This window comes from Capsicum annuum, chromosome 4 (genome assembly GCF_002878395.1).
Source record: "Capsicum annuum cultivar UCD-10X-F1 chromosome 4, UCD10Xv1.1, whole genome shotgun sequence".
Taxonomy (NCBI): Eukaryota; Viridiplantae; Streptophyta; class Magnoliopsida; order Solanales; family Solanaceae; genus Capsicum; species Capsicum annuum.
The window spans coordinates 62,657,688-62,683,183 of NC_061114.1; the positions used below are offsets into that span (position 1 = coordinate 62,657,688).

At 35.9% G+C, this 25,496-nt stretch overlaps 1 protein-coding gene across 1 annotated transcript; it reads right to left on the bottom strand.

The window, feature by feature from the left end:
- Positions 1-25,304, bottom strand: LOC107869000 (probable LRR receptor-like serine/threonine-protein kinase At3g47570). The gene is made up of 5 exons (XM_047411571.1): positions 24,362-25,304; positions 23,442-23,839; positions 7,354-7,588; positions 6,827-6,889; positions 1-197 (listed from the first exon to the last, which is right to left on the bottom strand). The coding sequence occupies exons 1-5, from the start codon at positions 25,302-25,304 to the stop codon at positions 1-3; spliced, it is 1,836 nt and encodes a 611-aa protein (XP_047267527.1).
- Between the last annotated feature and the right edge of the window lie 192 nt (positions 25,305-25,496).

Sequence of the window (25,496 nt, forward strand, 5' to 3'; positions counted from 1 at the left end):
TCACTTCCCGGCGGGGGTTCGACCAAATGGCCCCTTCGCTATCAAACCAACCATAGCTAGCGAATCGCCCTCATAGAACAAAACAAACCAGCGACGCAACCACCAACAACCATCAAGCGTTGCTAGCCATGCAACCGGCAACCTCCAATAAATCGGAGCCGCCCTCCCCTCTCTATCACATGCAGCCTCTATCACCACTTTCGATTAAATATTGCTGGAAAACTCTTAAATATATGACGGATTCTTAGAGATCTATCTCAGATTTGCTTTTGTATAAATTTGTGTTAATTTACTTTAGCCACCTTTTCCAACTCCTCTTTCTATTGAATAAATTTGTAGATATGAAATTGTAGGAATCTTGATTATGCTCTTGACCTAATTAATTCAAGTTCATGTTTATTCTAACCTTTAGACTATGTGACTCATTTCTTAACAAAGAAAAAATGTTTATTAATTGTTTATTGATTATTTGGTTCTATTTAGTATTTTCGTAGATTATGAATGAATCTTATCATTGAAACAAAGGAATTATGTGCAAATTCAAAATAAGGGACATGGCAGTTAAGTACTAGTTTGATTTCCTTATATGAGTTATTTTATACCCTTGTGATTCGTAGCATGATTAGTCATTATTTACTGCGTGATTGATAATCTGTAATGTTAATATGGAAATGTATTGACTATCCATTATTTTAATTATTTTACTTGCTTATTTATCTAAATTCATCACATCATGCCAAATTTATATGGGAATAGATTATTACTCATCTAGTTATGGTATCTATCCATTCAAGGTTGAGAAAATTTTTGATTGATTCTGAATATCCATTTCCCTTTACTTCGATTGAATTTTCCATGATTTACTGATGTAATTGATTTAGCCATTTTCCCTTGACTGAGGGATACAAAATATTTTCTTTTATTTTACTATTGGGATAGTCCACTACCCCTTTGCTATATAAACGCCCATTTTCTTTTCTTTAGGACACATTTTTCATCCGCTATTACTGACTACTAGTGACATTTTTCTCTATACAAAAAGCTAATAAATATTTACAAATTCTTTTGCATTATGAGTTTTAAAGAAGGCGTTCGGTTTTATCTTATTTCTTCAAACTTCTTTGCCTAAAGTTTTTATTATTATTTTCTTTGCAGTTTACAAGTAAGTTTTCTATCGAGGTAATTTTCATATATTATGTGATACCTATGTAATGCTAGAGATCATGTCTATAGAAGTTATTCAATTTGGGTTGTTATGACTGTAGTGTCCCTATCTGGCTTTATTATTTCGTTCATGTCTAACAGGTACAACTATATGCTTTGGGATCGGAAGAGTTGCCTTGGAAATTTGGGGAAGACGGATTATTCCTTTTAGTTTATTTTATTCATGTGGACTGTAATAATGTCATGTATAAAGATTTGTGTAATAATAAAATTAGGGGACTTCTCGGGGGGCAAGGATTTATGCGCTCTATGAATCGTGTAGGCAAACAGAACTTAGGTCTATGTGCTTTATGTGCTATGTGATCATCACGGCAAATCTTATCATAGGATCAACAATAAATTCATTTCGTCACCTAGAAATCATGCTTTTAGGATTTATTAACTTTTGCCTTCTTAAAATATGTTTGAATATGTCAACTTATTTTACAACTTGTTTTGGCATGTTTAACAAAGTTTTGGACATATTATAATGACATTTTCTGCATTTTAAATAACGTTCTCAACAAGTATATTTTAATTTTCAGCATTCAACATGGTATTTCATCATTTTAAATAATATTTTTAGGACACTGTAATTAATTTTCAGCATTTTATGTCACTTTTCAACACATTAATGTACTTTTTCTAGCAGCTAAGAATCATTTTCAGCATCCGAAATTACTATCCAGCATATAAATTTGATTTCCAGCGTATAAAAACTGAAACTGACTTTTCAGTTTATTGAAATACATTTTCAGAACATAAAATAAATTTCCAGTAATGTTTTTTTAACTTTTAAAAGGAATTTCCAACATATTAATTATTTTCGACAATTGAATATGTTTTCTAGATCTCTCTCTCTCAAAATTAACACTCAACACTTTCACTAATTTGTAACATGTTTTGGCATAATTAATTGGTATCACTCCAACATATTTTTAACAAATTTATGACACTGTTTTTAAATGGCTTAACAATGATATCTCATCAATAAATGATTATGTGACATCTAGATACCATGTCTATAGGCTTAACTAAACAAAAGCAAGTAATTGCATTACTTGTCTTAGAATGTTAATCACCTTAACCATTCTTTAATAACCAAGAGGCTAACTTGGGACAATTATGTGCTACATGATGTCCTATCTATTTCACACTATGAGTCCTACTAGGAAACATAGCTTTGTTTGTTTAGACCACAAATCCAAAATAGCAAAGCCCAATGCCTCTTGGGTGATAAGTGGGACGATAGGCATTCTAGAGGCATTAGTTTTACCCTTTCTTTTTAGAACGCTTTTAGGTTTGACAACAAGCCTAGGTAGGGGAAGGGGGGATGGGTAGTCATTTGGAAGTGATGATATCCAATATATATTACACGACGCATGACATTATCACTTTTCTAAGAATCTGGTTGCCAACTAGTGGGTCGAATAATGATTAAACAAGTTCGGATTCTGATCCGAATGAAACCAAAAATATTTCCTTGGTTTGACTTTTCAATATTCTTCTTTTATTTTTATTTGCTCGTCTATTTGGGGTATTTAGTTTATTTAAGTAGTCTCATTTACTATAATTTGTATTATTCTTATATTTTGCTTTTATTGTTCTTTAATTAATTCTTGTGTTGTTTACTACATAGGTAATTATCAAATACGAATAACCAAATAACATGTTTGTTTATTAATTATTTTATCACTTAGTAAACATTAAGTTAATAAAATAATTGACCTTTGCTTATAACATAGAATCCCCACGTAAATTACGAATTCGGTCGGGAACTACCTTTGTGGACCTCAAAAGGTGCCTAACACCTTCCTTTCGAGGTAATTTGAACCCTTACTCGAATTTTTGGTGAACTAATACTAAATAACAAAATAGGTTTGTAGTTATCCTATACTGGTGCCTTAAGGTACCTTAAGTTGTTAGGTGGCGACTCTTCACATTCCTTCAAAATAATTCTGAAAAAAGTGGTCAGGTCGAATCCTGCTTATCACTAGAAAAATAGGGCGCGCTAAGTAATGGGCAATTGATGCCCCTCTTGGGGTTTAAATTCATCATTTGGGTGTTTGGGGAGAGGGGAAAATACCAAAATGCCCTTTGGATTTTAATTAAGAAAGAAGGAAAATATAACCTTCGTGTCATGGAGGTTATCATGAAAGCTAACCTCTGTGTCATAATGCTTATTGCGGAAATCCAGCCTCTATTTTATGGAGGTTAATGCAGAGGCTAACCTCCGTGACATACCAATATTGCAGAGGCTTACTGACATGCCCTTTGGATTTTTAATTAAGAAAGAATGAAAATATAACCTTCGTGTAATGGAGGTTATCACGGAAGAAAACCTCTGTGTCATAATGCTTATTGCGGAAATACAGCCTCCGTGTTATGGAGGTTAATACAGAGACTAACCTCCGTGACATACCAATATCACGGAGGCTTACTGACACAACCAAAACCAGGTCCTAGTCATGTCCAGTATCTTAAGTCCGACAAGGACCGTAGACTATCCCCAATACCCAACAGTAATGGCACTACCCCGTCTGTTAGAAAGATATCAAGCATATAACAAAATAAAACAATAAAAATCTAAAGACAATAAAGTAAGCTTAAAACCAAAGTTTAAAACCACAACCAATCAACCATCCATTTCCAATCCCAATGTTAATACAAATACCAAGGCTAACTCTAATACTAACACCACCCATGCCTATAGTAGTCGGACAAAGCCTCTAACCAGAATCAAAGAACATCCGGTTGGGACATGCCCCCGACCATAGCCAAAACCAAAACCAAAGAGATAACAATAATGAAAAGAAGTTCATACATGAAATGGAGTCCTTCAGAGTATGGAAGCTCACCACTTCAATCTGAATCAAAGTTGTCCCCAAATCCAAGTCACTGAGCAGGAGGAATAGTAGTATGGTCGGTTTCTGCATCGCATGGAGATACAGGGCCCGAACATGGTTAGCAGGGTAAATGCTAGCATTTAACTCAAGGATAAAGGTATAATAATTTCATCATTAAAAACCAAATTAAATAACCATACGCAATCACATGTATACATATATATATATCATACTGGGATAGGGAACAAGGTCTAGCATGCATTTTAATCCTTAACCTGGGCTGTGTATCTTGGCCGTCATAGACCACCCACAAGCTCCCCCTGCTGAAAGGACCCCAGTACGTGTTAGCCGCACAAAGGAGAAAAGAACCTGAGATAACTGGTACATCTCGAAAATATAAAGTATGACATCATGCACAAAGTCACCAAGACAACCTTCACATCGGCTAATGTGAGTTATTTGTGCCCTCACCTTCCACGATTTTGCTACTCAACACCCTTTAAGCCCATATTAAGTCATTTACTCATTCCTAACCATTTACCAAGGAGTCTTTTAATTAGGAATTAACCATTGGTATCGTCATACCAAAATTAGAGCTTGCAAGTTTATTAGCTTACGCTAAACAAACCATTAAACCAAATTAGACTCCATCATTTCCAAATAACCAAAAACATTTATAATAAAACCATGGCCACCAAGGCCTTTCTAAAACCATATGAAACTATCCAAAATCAATTAATGTTTGTTTAACCTTTTATGTAATGAAAAGTTTCCAAGGATAATAAAACGATGTGGCAAAAATATTCTAACTGACAATTTCACTAACAGGTTAAGGGCATTCCATTATCAAAGACAAAATTATCAAATTTGGGGCTCAACCATTACCCCTCAATTAAATCACCATTCCTAGGCACCCACATATTGAAAATCATAACTAAAACATGAAAGACCATAAGAAAATCTTGAGTAACATTAATCAACCATAAACATCCAAAAAACCCAACCTTATTTCAAAACATATGCCTTTAGTAAAATTACAATGAGGGGAGAGTCATATGTCTGAATTACATCAATTCATGGAGAGAAATTTATCCTTAAGCCCTTATATGACCACTTTAGAGAAACCCTAGACAATTTTCCTTGATAGGATTTTGAGAGAGTAAAGAGGATGTTTAATCTTGTAAAGTGTGGAATGAATGACCAAAAGTGTTATAGGGACGTGGGGTCTTAAGTGTTTTATGTTGGAAATGTCCAAAGTACCCATAGCTTAAAACTGTAAAAAGACCGCACGTGGTTACGAGTTGACCCCTTGACTCGTGACCACAATATATGACTCGTACCATTGAGTCATCACAAAAACAGTGAATTGGACACCTATAGACTATCCACCATATTATTCCATGAACCCACTCATTACTAAACCATACGACTCATCTGGTCTAGTCGTACCCAAGATACAATCCAAGGGATTAGACACTAGAAAAGTACGACTCAACCCTACCATTCATAACCTATGCCTACAGCTCTTAGTGAGCCACTCGTACTAAGAGACAAGTCAAGTCACTAAGTACCTAATTTGATTAAGGACCATCCTAACGACCCTTCACCATTGCTAATGACCCATACCACCAAGTCGTTACCAAGACCGAAACTCAACCACCATCCACTAGGCAACCAAAGACTAGGGTCACCTGGCCTGTACCCACACTATACGACTCGTATGGTTAAGTCATCAACAGGACAGCTAGCTCAGAGGTCAAGAAATTTCCAAGGGCCAAAACCAGGGTGTTTTAGTTCTCCCCCACTTGGATCATTCGTCCTCGAATAATGAGACAAGGCAGTGACTGGCATGATTTAATCGCCAAACATCTCTACTTTTACCTTTAAGATAGAAAAAATATTACCAAGGAAGTGACAATCCACCTTTAACAAATACATAAAACAAACATGTTAAGAACAAAATATACCTTCAGCACGATTTTTCAGAATGAGAAATAGGAATAGATAATTGCACTTCAAGTCCTCTTCAGCGTCCCAAGTATCCTCTTCCATCTTGTGGTTCCTCCATAGAACCTTTATTGAAGCAACATCCTTGGTCCGCAACCGATGAACCTGTCGATCCAAAACCTTCACAAGAACCTCTTCATAAGACAAGGAATCCGAAATACCAATATCCGTGATAGGTACAATTTGTGATGGATTACCCATACACATCCTAGACATAGAAACATGGAACACCGGGTGAATGGACTCAAACTAGGAGGCAAATCTAAATTATATGCAACATTGAAAACTCTTTTCAAAATAAAATACAGACCAACATACTGGGGACTATTCTTTCCCTTCTTCCCAAATCGCATCAATACCTTTATGGGAGACACCTTCAAGAACACCTTACCCCCAACCTCAAACTCTAATTTTTTATGCCTCGCATCTACATAGGACTTATGAAAATTTTAGGCGGCTTTAAGCCTATCCCAAATCACCTTCACCTTCTCCATGGCTTGATGAACTAATTCTAAACCAAACATCTCTGCTTCATAGAACTCGAACCACCCAATTGGAGACCTATACCTCCTACTATACAAGGCCACAAACGTAGCCATCCCAATGCTAGAGTGGAAGCTACTATTATATGCAAACTCTATAAGATGAAAATGTTTAACCCTACTACTATCATTGTAAATTATGCAAGCTCTAAATATATCTTTCGGTGTATGAATAGTCCTTTTTGCTTGCCCATCCAACTGCGGGTGGAAAATAGTACTAAGACTTACCTTGGTCCCTAAACCTTTCTGGAACAACTGCCAAAAGTGACATGAAAATTGCATACCACAATCCTAGATGATAAAAACAGGCACCCCATACAACTTCACAATCTCTTGGAGATACAACCTCGCATAATCCTCTATCAAAAAGTTGGTCACTAGCAAGAAGTGAATGGACTGAGTGATACAATCCATGATGACCCAAATCAAATCGAACTGATTTTAAGACCGAGAAATGCTGGTAACGAAACCCTTGTTGATCACTTCCTACGTCCACACAGGTAGCTTAATCTATTGATACAACTCTTCAGGCCTCATGTGCTCAACTTTCACTTATTGGCACACCATGCACCTAGCCATAAAATAAGCCACATCCCGCTTCATATTATTCCACCAATACATTTTCTTAAGGTCATGATACATTTTTGTCGAACCAGGATGAACAGCATAGCATGACTCATGCGCCTCGGCCAAGATCCTCTCTCTCAATCCATCCACATCTGGAACGTACAATCTCCCCTGGTACAATAAGGTACCATTACCACTAATCTCAAAAGCTATTACTTTCTGCCCATCTACTTCACCCTTGATCCTTATTGAGATAGGATCTAACACTTGCTTCTTCTTTACCTCACCACCCAGGGATGACTTTGCCACCTCCTGAACAAATACAGCACCATCCTTAAAGTATACGAGGGAAACTCTAAGTTTAGCCAAACAGTGAACATCTTTCACTAATTCCTGCTTTTTCTCATCCACATGAGCTGGACTCTATATGGATAACCTGCTAAAATTATCAGTAACCACTTTAGCTTTACCTGGATAGTAGTGAAGACTCATGTCATAATCCTTGAGTAGCTCAAGCTATCTCATTTGCCTAAGGATCATTTCTTTCTAAGTAAATACATATTGCAGGCTCTTATGATCTGAAAATATATCCACATGTACTCCATACAAATAGTGATGACATATTTTCAATGCGAATACCATGACCAGCACTTCCAAGTCATGATTTAGATAATTCTTCTCATTTACCTTCAATTGTCTAGAGTCATAAGCTATCACTTTGCTATGCTCCATCAAGACGCAACCAAGCCCCACACGGGATACATCATAATAATCCACAAACCTATCTTTGACTTCAGGCAAGGTCAAGACTAGTGATGAAGTCAGCTTATCCTTCATCTTCTCAAATCTACCCTCTAAAGCATCAGACTATAAGAACTTTACCTTTCCTTAACTAACATAGTTAATGGGGCAGCCATAGTCGAAAAGCTCTCAGCAAACCACCTGTAGTAATCAGCTAAACCAAAGAAACTCCAAATATAGGTTGGAGTCATGGGTCTAGGACATTTCTTAACCACTTCAACTTTCTGCGGATCCACCATGATCCCTTCACTAGAAATGACATGACCCCAAAAAGGGACAACGTTCAACTAAAATTCACATTTCAAAAATTTGGCATACAATTATTGATCTTTTAGGCTCTGCAACACAATACGGGGGTGATCGGCATAATCTACCTCACTCTTTAAATACGCCAGAACATCATCTATGAATACAATAAAGAATAAATCTAGAAACTAATGAAAGACTCTAGTCACTAAATCTATGAATGTCGTCGAGGCATTGGTCAACCTAAAGAATATAAACAAAAACTCAAAATGCCTATATAGGGTACGAAATAAAGTATTCGGAATATCCACCTTCCTAATATTTAGTTGATAGTACCCAGATCGGAGATCAATCTTGGAGAAAAACTTAGCACCCTGAAGTTGGTCAAGTAAATCAGTTATCCTCAGAAGAGGGTACTTATTCTTTATCATTACCTTATTCAGTTGTCATTAATCAATACACATCCGAAGGGAACCATCCTTCTTATTAATGAATAACACCGATGCAGCTCACGAAAATACACTAGAATGGATGAAACCCTTATCTAAAAGATCCTTTAGTTGCTTCTTAAGATCCTTCAACTCGACTAAAGCCATTCTATACGGGGGAATAAAAATAAGATGAGTTTCTGAGACAAGATATATCCCAAAATCAATCTTTCTATCGGGAGGGACACCATCAGGGAAGACCTTAGGAAATTTATTCACCACCGGGATAGAATATAAAGAAAGGCCTTTGGAGTTAAAATCTTTAACCCAAACTAAACGATAGACACACCCATTAAAAATTAATCTCCAAGCTCTAAGATAGGATATGAACCTCTACTTAGGAGCAAGGGAACCTCTCTCCCACACAATAACTAGCTTATTTAGAAATTTAAAAATGACCTTATGGGTTTGATAGTCTAGAGAAGCATAGCACGAGTGCAACTAATCCATCCTTAAATAATATTGAAATCAACCATGTCTAATTTAACAGATTCATCAAAGTCTCCCGGCTACCCACAGATGCCACAAAACCTCTATAGACTCTTCTAGCCACCACAGAGTCACCACCAAGGTAAACATAGAAAAAGGGTTTGAAATACACTAGGGATCAAAGCCAGGATACACAGCCACAAATGGGATCACATAAAAAAGAGTGGAACCCAAATCAAGCAAATAGTACACATCATGAGAAAAGAGTTTTAACATAGCAGTACCGATATCAGGTGATGCCTCAGACTATTAATGGGTAGTGAGAGCATAGAGTAAATTTTGACCACTGTCGAATCCAGATGATGCACCCTTTGGTGCCGGAGCTATTGAATAAGTAATCAAAACTTTGTTTGCCTCAGAATCAACCATGGCCATTGGACAGTTTCTAATCATGTGCCCAGGATGACAATAGTTAAAGAACTTATCCTTTACTTCATCACCATAACCCTGATTCAATCATCCATAAAATTTGCATGGAGGATATGATGGAGCTGATTGGGCATCACTAGCCTGAGATTAGGCACCATGTGCCCTATAATTATTGCTACCATAAAAATATTTGTTACCCGATGGCTTTAGGTAGGGAGCACTAGCCATCGAGTAAGACCTAGAACTTCCCCACTTTGTCTTGGACCACTTTCCACTATCCCTGCCACTCTGCTGTTCGCCACCACCCTACTTAGAAAATCTAAAGTTCTTACTCTGTCTTTCCCCTATCTCAGCCTACTTTGTTTCTTCCTCAACCTGTTGCATGTACACCACCAACCTAGAGATATTTATGTCATTATTCAACAAGGTAGCCTTACTCTCAAAAATCAAGTCTCAGGATAACCCAAAAGTAAACTTCCATATTCTGGCCCTCATGCTAGAAACCAACTCCAAAGCATACTGAAACAGATAGTGAAACTTCAAGACATATTCTTTAACAAACATCTTGCCTTACTTTAGGTTAACAAACTCTTCCATCGTTGCCTCCCTTAAATCCAGAGAAAAGAAGCAGTCTAGAAAAGCACTAAAGAAATCATCCCACAGGGTTGACTCAGTAGCGTCAACCCTAGATTGTTCTCATTCCCTATACCATTTGTATGCTACATCTTTTAGTTGTTAGACAGCAAATTCCATATGCTTCACGTTAGTAGCATGTATAACATGGAAAATTTTCTCTAATTTATCAATAAAACCTTAAGGATCCTCCTCAACCTTAACACCAATAAAGGTTAGAGAATTTAACCTCATAAACTGGCCAACCCTAATGATCTCAGAAAATAGAGTAACAGCAGCACCACGCTAGGCCTGAGAAGCTACAATTATGCCAACATATGAATAGACTGACAAAACTCAGTATTTGTCATATTAGCCTGAGGAGCTCTAGAATAACTGGAGAGAACCAGTAGAACTTAGGGAGAGTAATCAGGATCAGGACCTCTAGACCGAGTTTGGACCCCATAAGCAGGACGAATCCCATCAACATTGTCCTCAGGTTGGATATAGAAATTTCCACAAACTTTAGATCATCAGGGAGATATAATCTAAAAAGAGAACAAAAGAATATTTGAGAAAATTTTAGGACCTTAGACTCTATAGCTCAAAAATAGAACACAAGAAAGAGAAACATTTCTAAATGCCTCGTAGCCTCTCTTCCTTATGAGTGTGGCGCGCTACATACCCTTATAAGAGACTCTACTCGACATGGCTTTGTGTACTCCTAATTCACCATGAACCTAGGGCTCTAATACCAATCAAACACGATCCAAATCAGGGCCTAGTCATGTCGGGTATCTCAAGTTCAAACAGGACTGGAGACCACCACCAATACCTAATTATAACCGGCCTACTCCCTCTATCAAAAGGATTTTGAGCATATAACAAGATAAAAAAATAATAATCCAAAGACAATAAAGCAAGCTTAAAACCAAAGTCAAAAATAATAACCAATCAACCATTCATTTCCAATCTTAATGTCAATACCAATACCAAGGCTAACACTAATACCGACACCGCCCATGCCTAAAGTAATTAGACAAAACCTCTAACTAGAATCAAAGAACATCTGATCGGGACATGCCCCCGAATATAGACAAAACCAAAACCCAAGAAATAATAATAATAAAAAGAAGTCCATAGCATGGAATAGAGTCTTTCGGAGCATGAAAGCTCACTACTTTAATCTGACTCAACGTTATCCCTAAATCTAAGTCATTGAGCATGAGGAATGGTAGTATGGCCGATCCTACTTTGTATGGGGATACAGCACCCATAGACGGTTAACAAGGTAAACGCTAGCATGTAACTTAGGGATAAATATAAAATAATGTCATCATTCAAAACCAAATTAAACCATATACAATCACATGTATACATATATATAATATCATGATGGGATTGGGAACAAGGATTAACATGCATTTAAATCTTTAACCTGGGTTGTGTATCTTGTCTGTCCTTAACCACCCATGGGATATATGGGTTTAGCACCCCCTACTGAAAAGGCTCCAGCATGTGTTAGTCGTACGATTGGAGAAAAGAACCTGAGATGTATCTCAAAAATATAAAGTATGACATCATGAACATGGTCACCAAGACCACCCTCACATCGGCAAATATGAATTTCCAGTTTCAGTCCCTCCGAGACCCCTACCTTCCATGGATTTGCTACTTAACCCTTATTAAGCCCGTATTAAATCATTTACTCATTCTAAATCTTTACCAAGGAGTATTTTAATTAGTCATCAACCATTGGTATCATCATGCCAAAATTAGAGTTTGTAAGTCTATTACCTTATGCCAAATAAACCATTAACCCAAATTAGACTCCATTATTTCCAATTAACCAAAACTATTTATAATAAAACCAAGGCCATCAAGGCCTTTCCAAAACCATATGAAACCAACCAAAACCAATTCATGTTTGTTTAACCATTTTTGCAATGAAAAGTTTCCAAGGATAATCAAACTATGTGACAAAAATCATTCTTAATGACAATTTCACAAACAGGTTGAGGGCATGCCATTATCAAAGCCAAAATCATCAAATGTGGGGATCAACCATGACCCCTCAACTAAATCACCATTCCCATGCACCCACATTTGGAAAACCATAATTAAAATATGAAAAACCATAAGTAAACCATGAGGAACATTAATAAACCATAAACATAAAAAAACAACCTTTATTTCAAAACCATAATAATACCATGAAAACCATACATTAAAATATATTTCTTTAGTAAATTAACAATGAGGGGAGAGTCACATGCCTGAATTACAAAGATTCACAAAGAGAAATTGATCCTTCAGCCCTTAAATAACCACTTTGGAGAAACCCTAGCTAATTTTTCTTGAGAGGATTTTGAGAGAGTAAAGAGGATGTTTAATCTTATAAAGTGTGGAATGAATGGCCAAAAAGTTTTATAGGGACGTGGGGTCTTAAGGGTTTTATGTAAGAAATATCCAAAGTGCCCCCAGCTTAAAACTGTAAAAGACGGTAGGTGGTTACGAGTAGACCTCCGGACTCTTGACCACAATATATGACTCATACTATTGAGTCATCACCAAGACAGTGAGTTGGACACCCATACACTGTCCACCATGCAACTCCATGAACCCACTCATTACCTGACCATACGACTCATATAGTCTAGTCGTACCTAAGATAAAATCTAAGGGATAAGTTACTTGGCAACATACGTCTCAACCCTACCACTCATAACTTATCCCTACGACTCCTAGTGAGCCACTCATACTTAGAGACAAGTTAAGTCACTAAGTTTCTTATTTGATTAAGGACCATCCTAACGGTCCGTCACCACTGTGAATGACCCATACCACCAAGTCATTACAAAGACCTAAACCCAACCACCATCCACTAGGCACCCAATAACTAGGGTTACCTAACCCATACCTAAACCATACGAATTGTATGGTTAAGTCATCAACAGGACAGCGAGCTCAAATCTCAGGAAATTTCTAAGGGCCAAAACCCAGGATGTTTCAGTTACTGCCTTTGAGGTCCAAAATCACCCTGAACCTCTTCCAAAAATTCCAAAACTTTCTCGGATGGCCCTTTTAACATCCCTAAGCATATTTCAACTCATAAATCAATGTTTCCAATTTAGGAAGGCGAAAAATAAAATCCTTGAATTCTTGGGGTCTTAAAATGGTTAAGTCCCTTATACTTAGTGTAAATTTATGCCTTGGACCTCTTAAACATATGACTAACAGTTGGAAATGACCTTAGGATCATACGGGGTATTACACCATAGATTGACATCATAGGCTTTATTTGAGCATTACATGCCTCTTTGATATAGTGATGCTCGAGAGAAGGTCTTGGATTAATATTTTGATGTCTTACCTCACTATTTATTTCAATAATTCCATACAAAGGCTTATATCATGAAATATTGACATATTGAGTAGATTTTGAGCTCATTCATACTATTATTGAATTGATTATTATCTTCATACTGATTTGGTTATGAGCATATGTCTTATTTTATTCACTCATATTTATGAGATTGGTATTATTGAGAGACAATGATTTTGAAAGAAGAAAAATATTTTGTAAAATCCTTGGTCGAGGTCTTTGTTGGCAAAGTTGATTGAAACACTTTTTAATAACTTTGATTGAAGTATTTTTCCCACAATATTGATTGAGGTTGTGACCCCTCCCCCTACCCCCCATGGATCTGTTCCTTAAAGCTTTAGCTAGAAAGTTGTATAGGAGGTCATGTGATATGTTGTGTTGTATGTTTATATTATTCTTATATATTCATTTGTATTTATTTTTATATTAATATTATACTTGTAGAATTGTTATGAGATGCGGTGTGAGCTATTCTTTAGAAGACTTTTTGTATGCTGATAAAAGCGTGCTCATAGTATTCTTTATGTGTTTAATTTTTTGTTTTGCTCAGTCGGCTGATGATACCTACTGAATACTAGTGGATCATACTCACTCCTACTTCTGTATCTTTTTGGTGTAGGTTTCAATATGAGTGCGACCCACAACGTCTGATTCATATAGTGAGAGTTGATTTGAAGATCTAGTAAGCTCTTCGTTCGGAGCCTTGTTCCAGACTCCCTCTATCTTTTATGACTTTACTTGCCTTTTAGAGACATAAATGCATATTCATATTTTCAGTATTGTATTAGATGTTATTTATGCTTACAACATCAAGTCTTGGGATTTGGCGTATTTGTTTTAGATATTCTACTTTTATGATTATGGTCTGACTTCATTCTAGAAAGCTCTATTTGCAATAAATTTTAATTCATGAAAAATAAAACCTTCAACCATAAATAAAATATAAAGAAACAAAACTATTTTATTGATATATGTATGGGTGCTATTATGTTCCTCCTTTAATATTTCTTTCTAGATTTTCTTCGTAATTTGAGGATCATTAATAGTATAAATTTGATCTCCATGAAAGGTTGGTTTTTGCTTCTTCCTAATGTAGTTGATTATCAAGGAGAGAGAGTCTTGTCTCCTTATGATATTCCATGAGTTTTTGAAATATTCGAGGTGGTTCTTCAAGGAAACATGCTACCCTTCAAATAGACGTAATTTAGGGTTTATGTAGAGTAGCCTCCAAGTTAGGATTTAGAGTAGAGTAGCCTCCAAGAACCCTAACAGCATTGGGCTCATCTTGTAAAGTCCCACAAATCTTTAATGTTTACAAATGCCCCCTACTTAAACACTTGTCAGATTTTAGACTTAATGAAACTCAAAGATGAGGCTTGAAGCAATTTCCATCTTTGTCATTTTGTGATTCCAGATTTATAGAGCTAATTTATGAGAGAAGAGATAATGACAAATTTGGTCTCTGTGTGTTTCAATTTATTTGTAACAAATTTTGTTACAGATCTAATTTGTGAGAGAGGATCTGAAGGACAGATTTGGTCTCACTATGTGTTTCAATTTGTTTGTAACAAATTTTAATTCATAAAAAATAAACTTCAACCATAAATAAAAATGAATAAAAATAAGAATATTTTATTTATAAATATGTCGGTGTAATTTTATCTCTCCTTTATTTCTTTTCTCTAGATTTTCTTCATAATTTGAGGGTTGTTAATAGCGTATTTCTAAAATATAAGATGATTTGAATTTGCCCTCCGTGAAGGGTGGGTTTTTCGCTTCTTCCTGGTGTATTTGATTATCAAGAAGAGAGTCATGATCTCTTTGTGATATTCCATGAGCTTACGTAATATTTGAGATGGTTCTTTAAGAAAACATGCTACCCTTTAATACGCATAATTTAGAATATAGATAGAGTAGCTTTCAATATAGGGTTTAGGGTAGAGTAGCCTCCAAGAACCCTAGCAAGATCTGGCTCATCTTGTAGAGTTCAACAAATTTTTTATGCCTAGAATCTCGTATACTTCTTTTCTTGCCTAATTTGCATTACTTATCTGTTGTATAATTTGACTTACCTACTAAAGATGGATTAGAATAGGTTCTATCATAACCTCAATTTCTAAATCATGAAACTTCCATGAAGAGGTTTCGATGATATGAGAATGATTATTATTGGGGGCAAGTCAAGAGCTCGTTGGTCCCGATGAACAAGGAAAGGACTCGTGTCCGATGACATAGATAAAAGGATAAAAAGGACAGATACACCAGATATAATCATACAAATAGTGTAAATGCAATAGAGGAATATTAGCTTCTACCACTAATGGTTTTTCCATGTGGTTAGTAACCATTGGTCGAGATACTTTAGAGTTTGATTGAAGTCTTCCAATTGGCTAATGCCTCATTTTGTATCCTATAAATAAACTTTTCTGTTACTTACAGACTATTCTGATTCCCAGGTATACAACATCAATATATTATTATTCTTGTGCTATAAGTTTTCTTTAAGTTTTTGCCTTTATTTATTTATTGAATCATCCTCGAATAGAAAGACAAAATTTTCATACAATAATGGATACAATATATTATCAAGTTCTTATGCTTCATACGACTTTATTTATTTTATTATCTTTAGCTCGTCTTTTATTAATTGGTTTCATAATATTTAACTGCATCAAATCTAACAAGTTAAGCTAAGAAGCATGTCATTGAACTCATACAAATTCAATTAAACCACATTTCTAACAAACAAGCACAATTCCCTAATTGTAATGCGCAATGCGCTTTGGGGGATTTTTTGACATTTATTTCTTGTGACTTTAAAAAGTCCTTAGGTCTCTTTTGCTGATTCTTTGTGCCCCTAATAGTAACTGAGCAATTCTGAAGACAATATAAATTATGCCTTACAAATTATGTAATCTTGAAAAATTGATAGGTTTTCTGCTATAGTATGTAAAAGTAACCTAATAAATAAAAAAGTCTTATGTTATATATATACACACATCATCATCATCCTTTTACAGAAAAAGATTCATTTTTGGGTCGACAAGTTATGAGATTACCTTACTCTGAACGCAATTTATATTTATGACTGTTATTTTATGGTGATTTCGGGTACAAGAATCTGTATTTAGGCACAACAACTTCAACACTAGTTCAAGTTTAAAACAAGAACACTATGAAGTACAAAAACACTCTCAACACAAGATCAAAGTAATCTTTCTAAGAAGTGTATTTTATTTTTTTCAGAAATTAAGATGAAACAGAAATATAAAGTCAAGTCCCTCGAATTCACAGAGTGTCCTTAAGGAATAATTTCCCTCACTGTACCCAAGGTTTTGGAATCTTCCTCCCAGGATAAAATAACTTTCAATCCAACTATAGTGGTACCTCAAATAATTGGATTCGTCGAACTCACTAAATGATTTGATTGATACTAAAGAATGTTTTGAAGACAAGAAGAGTTTTTATTTCAGAAAATTTTTTATTCATATATAAACTTGTGGATGAAATTAGGTTTATATGGCCATCAGATGCCTCTTCTGAAAGGTGGCAATGGTTCACTTAAAAGGTGTATCCTTTGGAAGAGTCATGTATGTTCATTCAAAATATTGTGTGTTTTTCTGAATAGACACAACTATTTGAACAGTCACACCTTTTCCAAAACAATATGTCTTTTTCTCAAAGGTTGTGTCCCTTAATTTTTCATTCACACCAATTAAACCCAACAATTCCCCATATGAATAGGGAATAGATATTCTTTGTAAAACTTTACGGACAAGTATGTGATCATCAAGAAAAGACTGATTGCATCTGGATAAGTGGGTTTCCCTTTGAACTTTTCGTAGTGAACATGCATCGGATACACTCAGTAAATTAGTAGATTTGATATCTTTGAACCATCGAGCTTTAATGTACACCTAGACAACACATGTCACACAACCTGCCTTTTACTATTTAGGGATCTCATGGTTTTGTTCTTTTCAGCCATGAACACGTCCCGATTTTATGAGAGCTTAGAGAATAGGTCTTTACTAACATTTTCCTTGAAGCGGCTTTCACTTCTCCCTCACATAGGTAATTTCTAAACATTCAATCCTATAGATTAAACTATTTGGTAAAATCTACCAAATTTAGATAATCATTAAAAAACTTTTCACCTTAAGTCTTATCCTTGTTTACTAAACATTGTCTACATCATGAGAATGGGTTGGGTAATTGACAATGTTGAACCTGTCAGACACAACTTTGTTTGATCTTCTTAAACCTAGCTCTTGGGATCTCCAGTCTGCTAGGTAGAGTTACCGCCATGCTGACTTGTCCTAGGCCTTAAACCCATTTCCTTGGATGTCCTTTCCACTCCTTCTCTAGATAGGCCTTTTGTAAGTGGATCTGACACATTATCCTTTAACTTCACATAGTCAATAGTGATAATTTCACTAGAGAGAAGTTCCCTAATGGTATTATGTCTTCATCGTATGTGATGAGATTTACCATTGTACATCATGCTCCCTGCCCTACCTATTGCCGCTTGGATATCACAGTGTATACATACTGGTGCCACTGGTTTGGGCAAATAAGGAATATCTTCCAAGAAATTCTGGAGCCATTCTGCTTCTTACCTGCTTTATCCAATGCAATAAATTTAGATTCCATTGTAGAGCGAGCAATACAAGTCTGTTTGGATGATTTTTAAAAGACTGCTCCTCCACCGATAGTAAATACATATCCACTTGCGGAATTTACTTCATTCGATCTGGTGATCTGATTTATATCAGTATATCCTTCACGTACCACAGGATATTTATTATAATGCAAGGCGTAGTCTTGAGTGTATTTAAGATACTCCAAAACTTTTTTCATTGCCATCCAATGAGTTTTGTTGGGATTACTTGTGTACCGACTCAATTTACTAATAGCGCATGCTATATCTAGTCGTGTACAATTCATTATATACATTAAAATCTCAATACTCTTGCGTGCTCCAATTGTGAGTCAATTTTACCTTCATTCTTTCGAAGTGCAAAGCTCACATCTAAAGGAGTCTTGGCAATACCGAATTCCATATACTTGAATTTGTCAAGTACCTTTTTGATATAATGAGACTATGACAATGCCAACCTTATGGAGTTCTATGGATTTTTATACCTAAGATCACATCTGTAAATCCAAGGTCTTTCATATCGAACTTGATTTCGAGCATTCGTTTCGTTGCATTTATGTCTGAAATGTCTCTACTGATGATCAACATATCATCCACATATAAACAAACAATGAATTGGTGATTCGGAGTGTCTTTAATGTAAACACATTTATCACATTCATTTATCTTGAACCCGTTTGTCAACATGGTTTGGTCAAACTTCGCATGCCATTGTTTAGGTGCTTGCTTTAGTCTATACAACGACTTAATAAGTTTACACACCTTATTCTCCTTTCCTGGAATAACAAAACCCTGAGGTTGTTCCATGTAAATTTCTTTCTCCAATTCTCTATTTAGGAATGCGGTTTTCACATCCATTTGATGGATTTCAAGACCATCTACTATCGTCAAGGCAATTAACATTTAAATCGATGTTATCCTTGTTACTGGTGAGTATGTATCAAAGTAATCAAGGGTTTTTTTTGCTTGAAGCCTTTTACTACAAGTCTTGCCTTGTATTTGTCAATAGTACCATACGCTTTCATTTTTCTTTTGAAGATCCATTTAGACCCTAAAGGTTTATTTCCTGCAGGAAGATCAACCAATTCCCACGTATGGTTGCTTAAGATTGAATCAATCTCACTATTGACTGCCTCTTTTCAAAAGGATGAGTCTGACGACGACATCGCTTCTTTAAATGTTTGAGGCTCATTTTCTAAGAAAAATGTTACAAAATCTGATCCAAATGTATTAAAAGTTCTTTGACGTGTACTACGTCTTGGATTCTCTTCATTATGTACATTCTTACTTTGTTCATCTCGAGGTCGTTTAGACCCTCCACTAGACTGTTCATGTCTAGTTTTATACAGGTAAATGTTTTCAAAGAATTCAGCATTATCTGATTCAATTACTGTATTTTTATTTATATCTGGATGTTCGGATTTATGAACCAAAAACCAACATGCTTTACTGCTTTTAGCATATCCTATGAACACGCAGTCCACAGTCTTAGGTCCTATCTTAACCCTCTTAGGCATAGAAACTTGGACCTTTGCTAGACACCCCCACACTTTGAAATATTTCAAGTTGGGTTTCCTTCCTTTTCATTTTTCATAAGGAATTGATTGTGTCTTACTATGGAAAACCCTATTGAGTATACGAATGGCTATAAGGATAGTCTGTCTCCCCCTACAAGTTTTGTGGTAAACCAAAACTTATAAGCAAGGTATTCATCATTTTCTTCAAAGTTTGATTTTTTCTTTCCGCAATTCCGTTAGGTTGAGGTGAATACGGGGCCGTAGTTTGATGGACAATTTCATTCTCTACACATATTTCGGCGAAGGGAGATTCATATTCTCCGCTCCTATCACTTCTTATCATTTTTGTTTTTTTCCTCTAACTAATTTTTTACTTCAGTTTTGTATTGCCTAAATGTATCTATTGCTTCATCCTTACTATTTAGCAAGTAGACATAACAATATCTAGTGCAATCATCAATAAAAGTTATGAAATACTTTTTTCCATCATGTGATGGTGTTGATTTCATACAACAAATGTCAGTGTGTATTAAGTCTAAAGGATTAGAATTCCTTTCAACGGACTTATAAGGATGCTTTGCATACTTTGATTCCACACAGGTTTGATATTTTGATTTATTGCACTCAAAGTTTGGCAAAACTTTTAAGTTAATCAATTTTCGTAACGTTTTGTAATTAACATGGCCTAAACGTTCATGCCATAAATTATAATACTCAAGCAAGTAAGAAGAATTTGAACTTTTATTTATTTCAACATTCATTACATTCATCTTATAAAGGCCTTTGGTGAGATAGTCTTTTCTTACATACACTTCTCCTTTGCTAATTATAATTTTTCCAGAACCAGTTACACATTTGAATTCGTTCTTGTCTAGAAGTGAAATGGAAATCAAGTTCCTACGTAATTACGGAACGTACAAGACATTGTTAAGTGTCAAGACCTTTCCTGAAGTCATTTTCAAGCCCATTTTTCCTGTTCCTTCTACCTTAGCCGTAGCGGAGTTAGCTATGTAGATCATTTCTTCTACTTGAGCCGAAGAAAATGACTAAAACAACTCTTTGTTGGCACAAACATAGTGGGTGGCACTAAAATCCATCCACCACTCGCGAGGATTCCCCACCAAGTTGCATTCTAAAAATATAGCACATAGGTCATCACATTCTTTGTTGGACTCAATCATATTTGCTTGATCTTTTTTCTTGCCTTTCTTAGGGGCACGACAATCCGTGAACTTATGGCCAATCTTGCCACAGTTGAAGCAATTTCCCTTGAATTTCTTCTTGGGTTGATTGCTTCCTTGTTCAACTTTCTTCCTTTTCTTAGGATTGTTTTGGTCATCTTCTACAATATGTGCTCCATTAATTGTAGAATTACCTTTTGACCTTCTCTCGACATCCTCATTATCATCTTTAATACACAATCGGACAATAAGATTTTCGACAGTCATCTCCTTGCGTTTGTGCTTCAAGTAGTTTTTGAAGTCTTTCCACATAGGTAGTAGCTTCTCAATGATCGCTGCTACTTGAAATGCATCATTCACAATCAAACCTACAAACCAGTTTATGTGAGTACTAAGAACATTTTCAATTGGTTCAACTAAGGTATTTTTTAAAGATATACCTTCCCCTAGGAGATCTTGAATGATTACTTGCAATTCCTGCACATGAGAGACAACCGATTTGCTATCTATCATTTTAAAGTCCAGGAACCCTGCAACAAAGAATTTCTTAATTTCTCCATCCTCTATCTTGTATTTCCGTTCTAGTGCCCCCCACAATTCCTTCGATGTCTTAGTTCCATTGTAAATATTATAGAGATCGTCTTGGAGACCACTCAAGATATAATTCCTACAAAGGAAGTCTGAGTGCTTCCAAGCCTCTACAATCATGAAATACTCTTTGTCCGAGGTTTCCTCGGGCACCTCAGGAGCATCCTCACTAGTGAACCTTTGAAGGCATGGAGTGGTGAGGTAAAAGAACATCTTTTGCTGCCATCGCTTAAAGTCAATACCCGCAAATTTTCTGGGCTTCTCCGCAGGCGCAATTGGTTGCGGAGCATTTGCTCGACTTGTTAAGGCAATACTAGTTGCCCCAGCAGTCGTAGCCACATCTTGTATTTAACTTTTGTTAGTCATTTTTTCTTTCACCACAAGACAACAAAATTTAGTATTTTCAGAATACTATTTATAAAGTTAAGCAACTTTAAATCTTCTTCTTGTTTCTAGTTAACGATGAAGTTTTTATGACTTCCAATCGTCAACCGAATGATCTTAAACTTGTGACGAAGATTTTATGTCTTCGAATCACTAGTTAAGTTCAAACGGAGTAGAAAGCTTAAAGCTTTAATCTCCAAAAATAAGCAATATAGATTCTGCAAGTTTTATTCCTTAAGATTGTTATTTTATGGTGTTTTCGGGTACAAGAATCTGTATTTAGGCACAACAACTTCAACACTAGTTCAAGTTTAAAACAAGAACACTATGAAGTACAAAAACACCCTCAACACAAGATCAAAGTGATCTTTTTAAGAAGTGTGTTTTATTTTTTTTCAGAAATTAAGATGAAACGGAAATATAAAGTCAAGTCCCTCGACTTCACGGAGTGTCCTTAAGGAATAATTCCCCTCACTGTACCCAAGGTTTTGGAATCTTCCTCCCAGGATAAAATGACTTTCAATCCAACTATACTGGTACCTCAAATAATTGGATTTGTCGAACTCACTCAACGATTTGATTGATCACAAAGAATGTTTTGAAGAAAAGAAGAGTTTTTATTTCAGAAAAATTTTCATTCATATCTAAACCTGTGGATGAAAGCAGGTTTATATAGCCATCAGATGTCTCTTCTAAAAGGTGGCAATGGTTCACTTAAAAGGTGTATCCTTTGAATGAGTCATGTCTATTCATTCAAACATTGTGTCTTTTTCTGAATAAACACAACTATCTGAATAGTCACATCTTTTCCAAAACAATATGTCTTTTGCTCAAAGGTTGTGTCCCTCCATTTTCCATTCACACCGATTAAACCCAACAATGACAAGGTGTAAACCTTTTTAATTTAGTGATGTTGGGTTAATTGTTTGGCGTTAAGACAACAATTCTTGTAAAAATAACTTTTATGGCGTAGAAATTTCAACCAACTAGCTAGAGATCTCCATTCATTTTGTTTAGCTACGTGAGGAAATAAAATTACTGAAGGTAACGTACAATAGATTTAGAAATCATTCGGTCAGAATTTGATTCTTTGAGAAAGAATTTATAAATCTCACATGTGGTCAATTGTAGATACTTCCAAAGGTCACATATATCATATTTTCTTCTGATATTTATTAAAATAAATAGTAGCAAATATAGAGACAATAAAAATAAAATTAGAACATGATGAAGTAGCCTAATTAACGTGTGAAGATTTTGTAGCTTAGTTTCCCAAGAGAGAGGCAGTGGCGAATGTAGAATATAGTATTCACTAGTTTTGCATAAATCTTATACTTCTATCAAGCAATTCATAAAATATACTATATAAATTTATAACAGTGAAATCAATTATAATTATTGCATATTAATATAATTGAGATCACTAAACAAACTTATAAACTATAAATCTTAAATGCACTTGTGATTAGAGATCATCTCTAACGAAAAATGAATTTAATACGTTATATATATACAACAAAGGACTTGCTAGCTCCTTTCATTTGAAGTTTCAGTACCTTTACAGCAATCTGCTTAATTCCATCAACTGATTCATCTAAAATGCCTTTGTATACAGAGCTAAAGTTCCCCCAACCAATCGAATTCTCCAGAGAGAAGCCATTCGTTGCTTTCTGAAGGCGTTGGTAAGTCACTCTGGGGATTACTGCATCCATAACTGTCGAACCCTGATTATCAGCAACCCTTTGCTTTCTTTTTTTATTATACCGCCAATGAAGGATTGCCACTGCTATGATGCCCACGATGCCTCCAACAACTAATGCTATGATCAAAATCATCATTCGAGATGATTTTCCAGAACTTGGATTATTTTTGGGGCATTTTGGTAACTTGGAAACCGGTGCTCTAGAAGCTTTAGACCAAATATACGGAAAACCTCTCCCCTTTAGGAGGAAGCCTTAAGGCAACAAAAGCGAGTCCGGAAACTGCGGACTCTGGAATACTTCCGCAAAGCTTATTATTCCCAGTAATTGAGAATCTACTTTTGTTTCTGAAAACTCCATCCGATGGTAACTCGCCCTCCAAATCATTATAGGACAAATTCAAGTACTTCAAGGATCTGAGACTAGCAAGAAAGTCAGGTATCTTACTCACAAATTTGTTGTGTGAAGAGATCAATGAATTCAGGACTTGTCAAAGAACTTAAGGATGGAGGGATAGCTCCTTGGAGATAATTATTATCAACATAGAGCTCTGTTAAGCTTGTCAATATGTTGAAGCTGCTTGGTATTTCACCAGATAAGTTGTTGTTGGAGAGGCGCAAATAGACCAAGTTTTTCAAGCAAATAGTGTTGTTTGTGAACCCGTGATGTGGTTTCTTGATAAGTCTAGGTGTAGAAGTGCCTCTGGGAGCTGCAAAATCTCTTTTGGTATATCGCCGCTAAGATGATTCCTGCTGAGATTCAGGAGGGACAGAAACTTGATCTTTCCGAGACTGGATGTATAGAACCATGCAAATTATTTGCCCCAAGGCTGAGTTTAGTCAGCATTGTCAAATTTCCAATACAAGATGGGATCTTCCCTGACAATTGGTTCTCATTGAGGTGCAACTCATTTAGCAGCTCAAATTCTCCAATAGAATCAGGAATTTCCCCAGTGAGATGATTTTGCTGCAACGAGAGTTCCTGCAAGCTGCGAAGTTGCGATATCTCTACAGGAATGATTCCATGGATGAGATGTCTTGACATGGTTAAGTACAAAAGGCTGGACATATAGCCAAAGTATCGCGGAATAACTCCTCCAAATTGATTGTCATCGATCTGGAGAAGTTGCAGGGCGGAACAATTTTGCGAGAAAGACATGAAAAGCAAGCCATCTAACTTTCCATTTCCAAGACAATTTTCACCAAGACCTAGCCAATACAAATTTTGGGAACTTCCAAAGCTAGGGACCTCTCCGCTGAAATTGTTGGTGTCAACAGCAAAAAGTTGAAGATTTGTCAGGTTTGATACTGATGCAGGAAGCACTCCAGTTAATTGATTTGCCCCCAGATTAAAAACCTCTAGTTTTGGAAGTGTGAAGCCCATGCTTGATGGAATGGGTCCCTCAAGTTGATTCAGTGACAACTCAAGATTGCGCAATGATGACAAATTGAAAACTAATGCAGGGATGGCTCCAGAGAGATTATTTTGGGTAAGTTCAAGAATCTCTAAATTTCCTAGTTTTCCAAGAAAATCTGGCATGGTTCCATGGAAATTATTTGCTATTAGGCTGATCAATCGAATCGAAGAAAAGTTGCCAAAACAAGATGGGATCTCTCCGGACAAATTGTTGAAGAAAACGTGCATCTCCTCAAGCTTATTCAACGATGCAAACTCCGCAGGAATGTTGCCCTTTAGTTTATTCCTACCCAAATTAAGCATGATCAATTTTGAGCAACGTGAAATATTTCTCGGTATTTCACCATAAAATGAGTTATTTCTGAGAACTAATGTTTGCAATCTTGATAGTTTGCCAATCTCTTGGGGGATTTATCCAGTAAAACTGATGTTGTCAAGCCAGAGTGGGCGCAGAAAACTTAGATTACCTACTGCTGGGGACAATGTACCCACCAA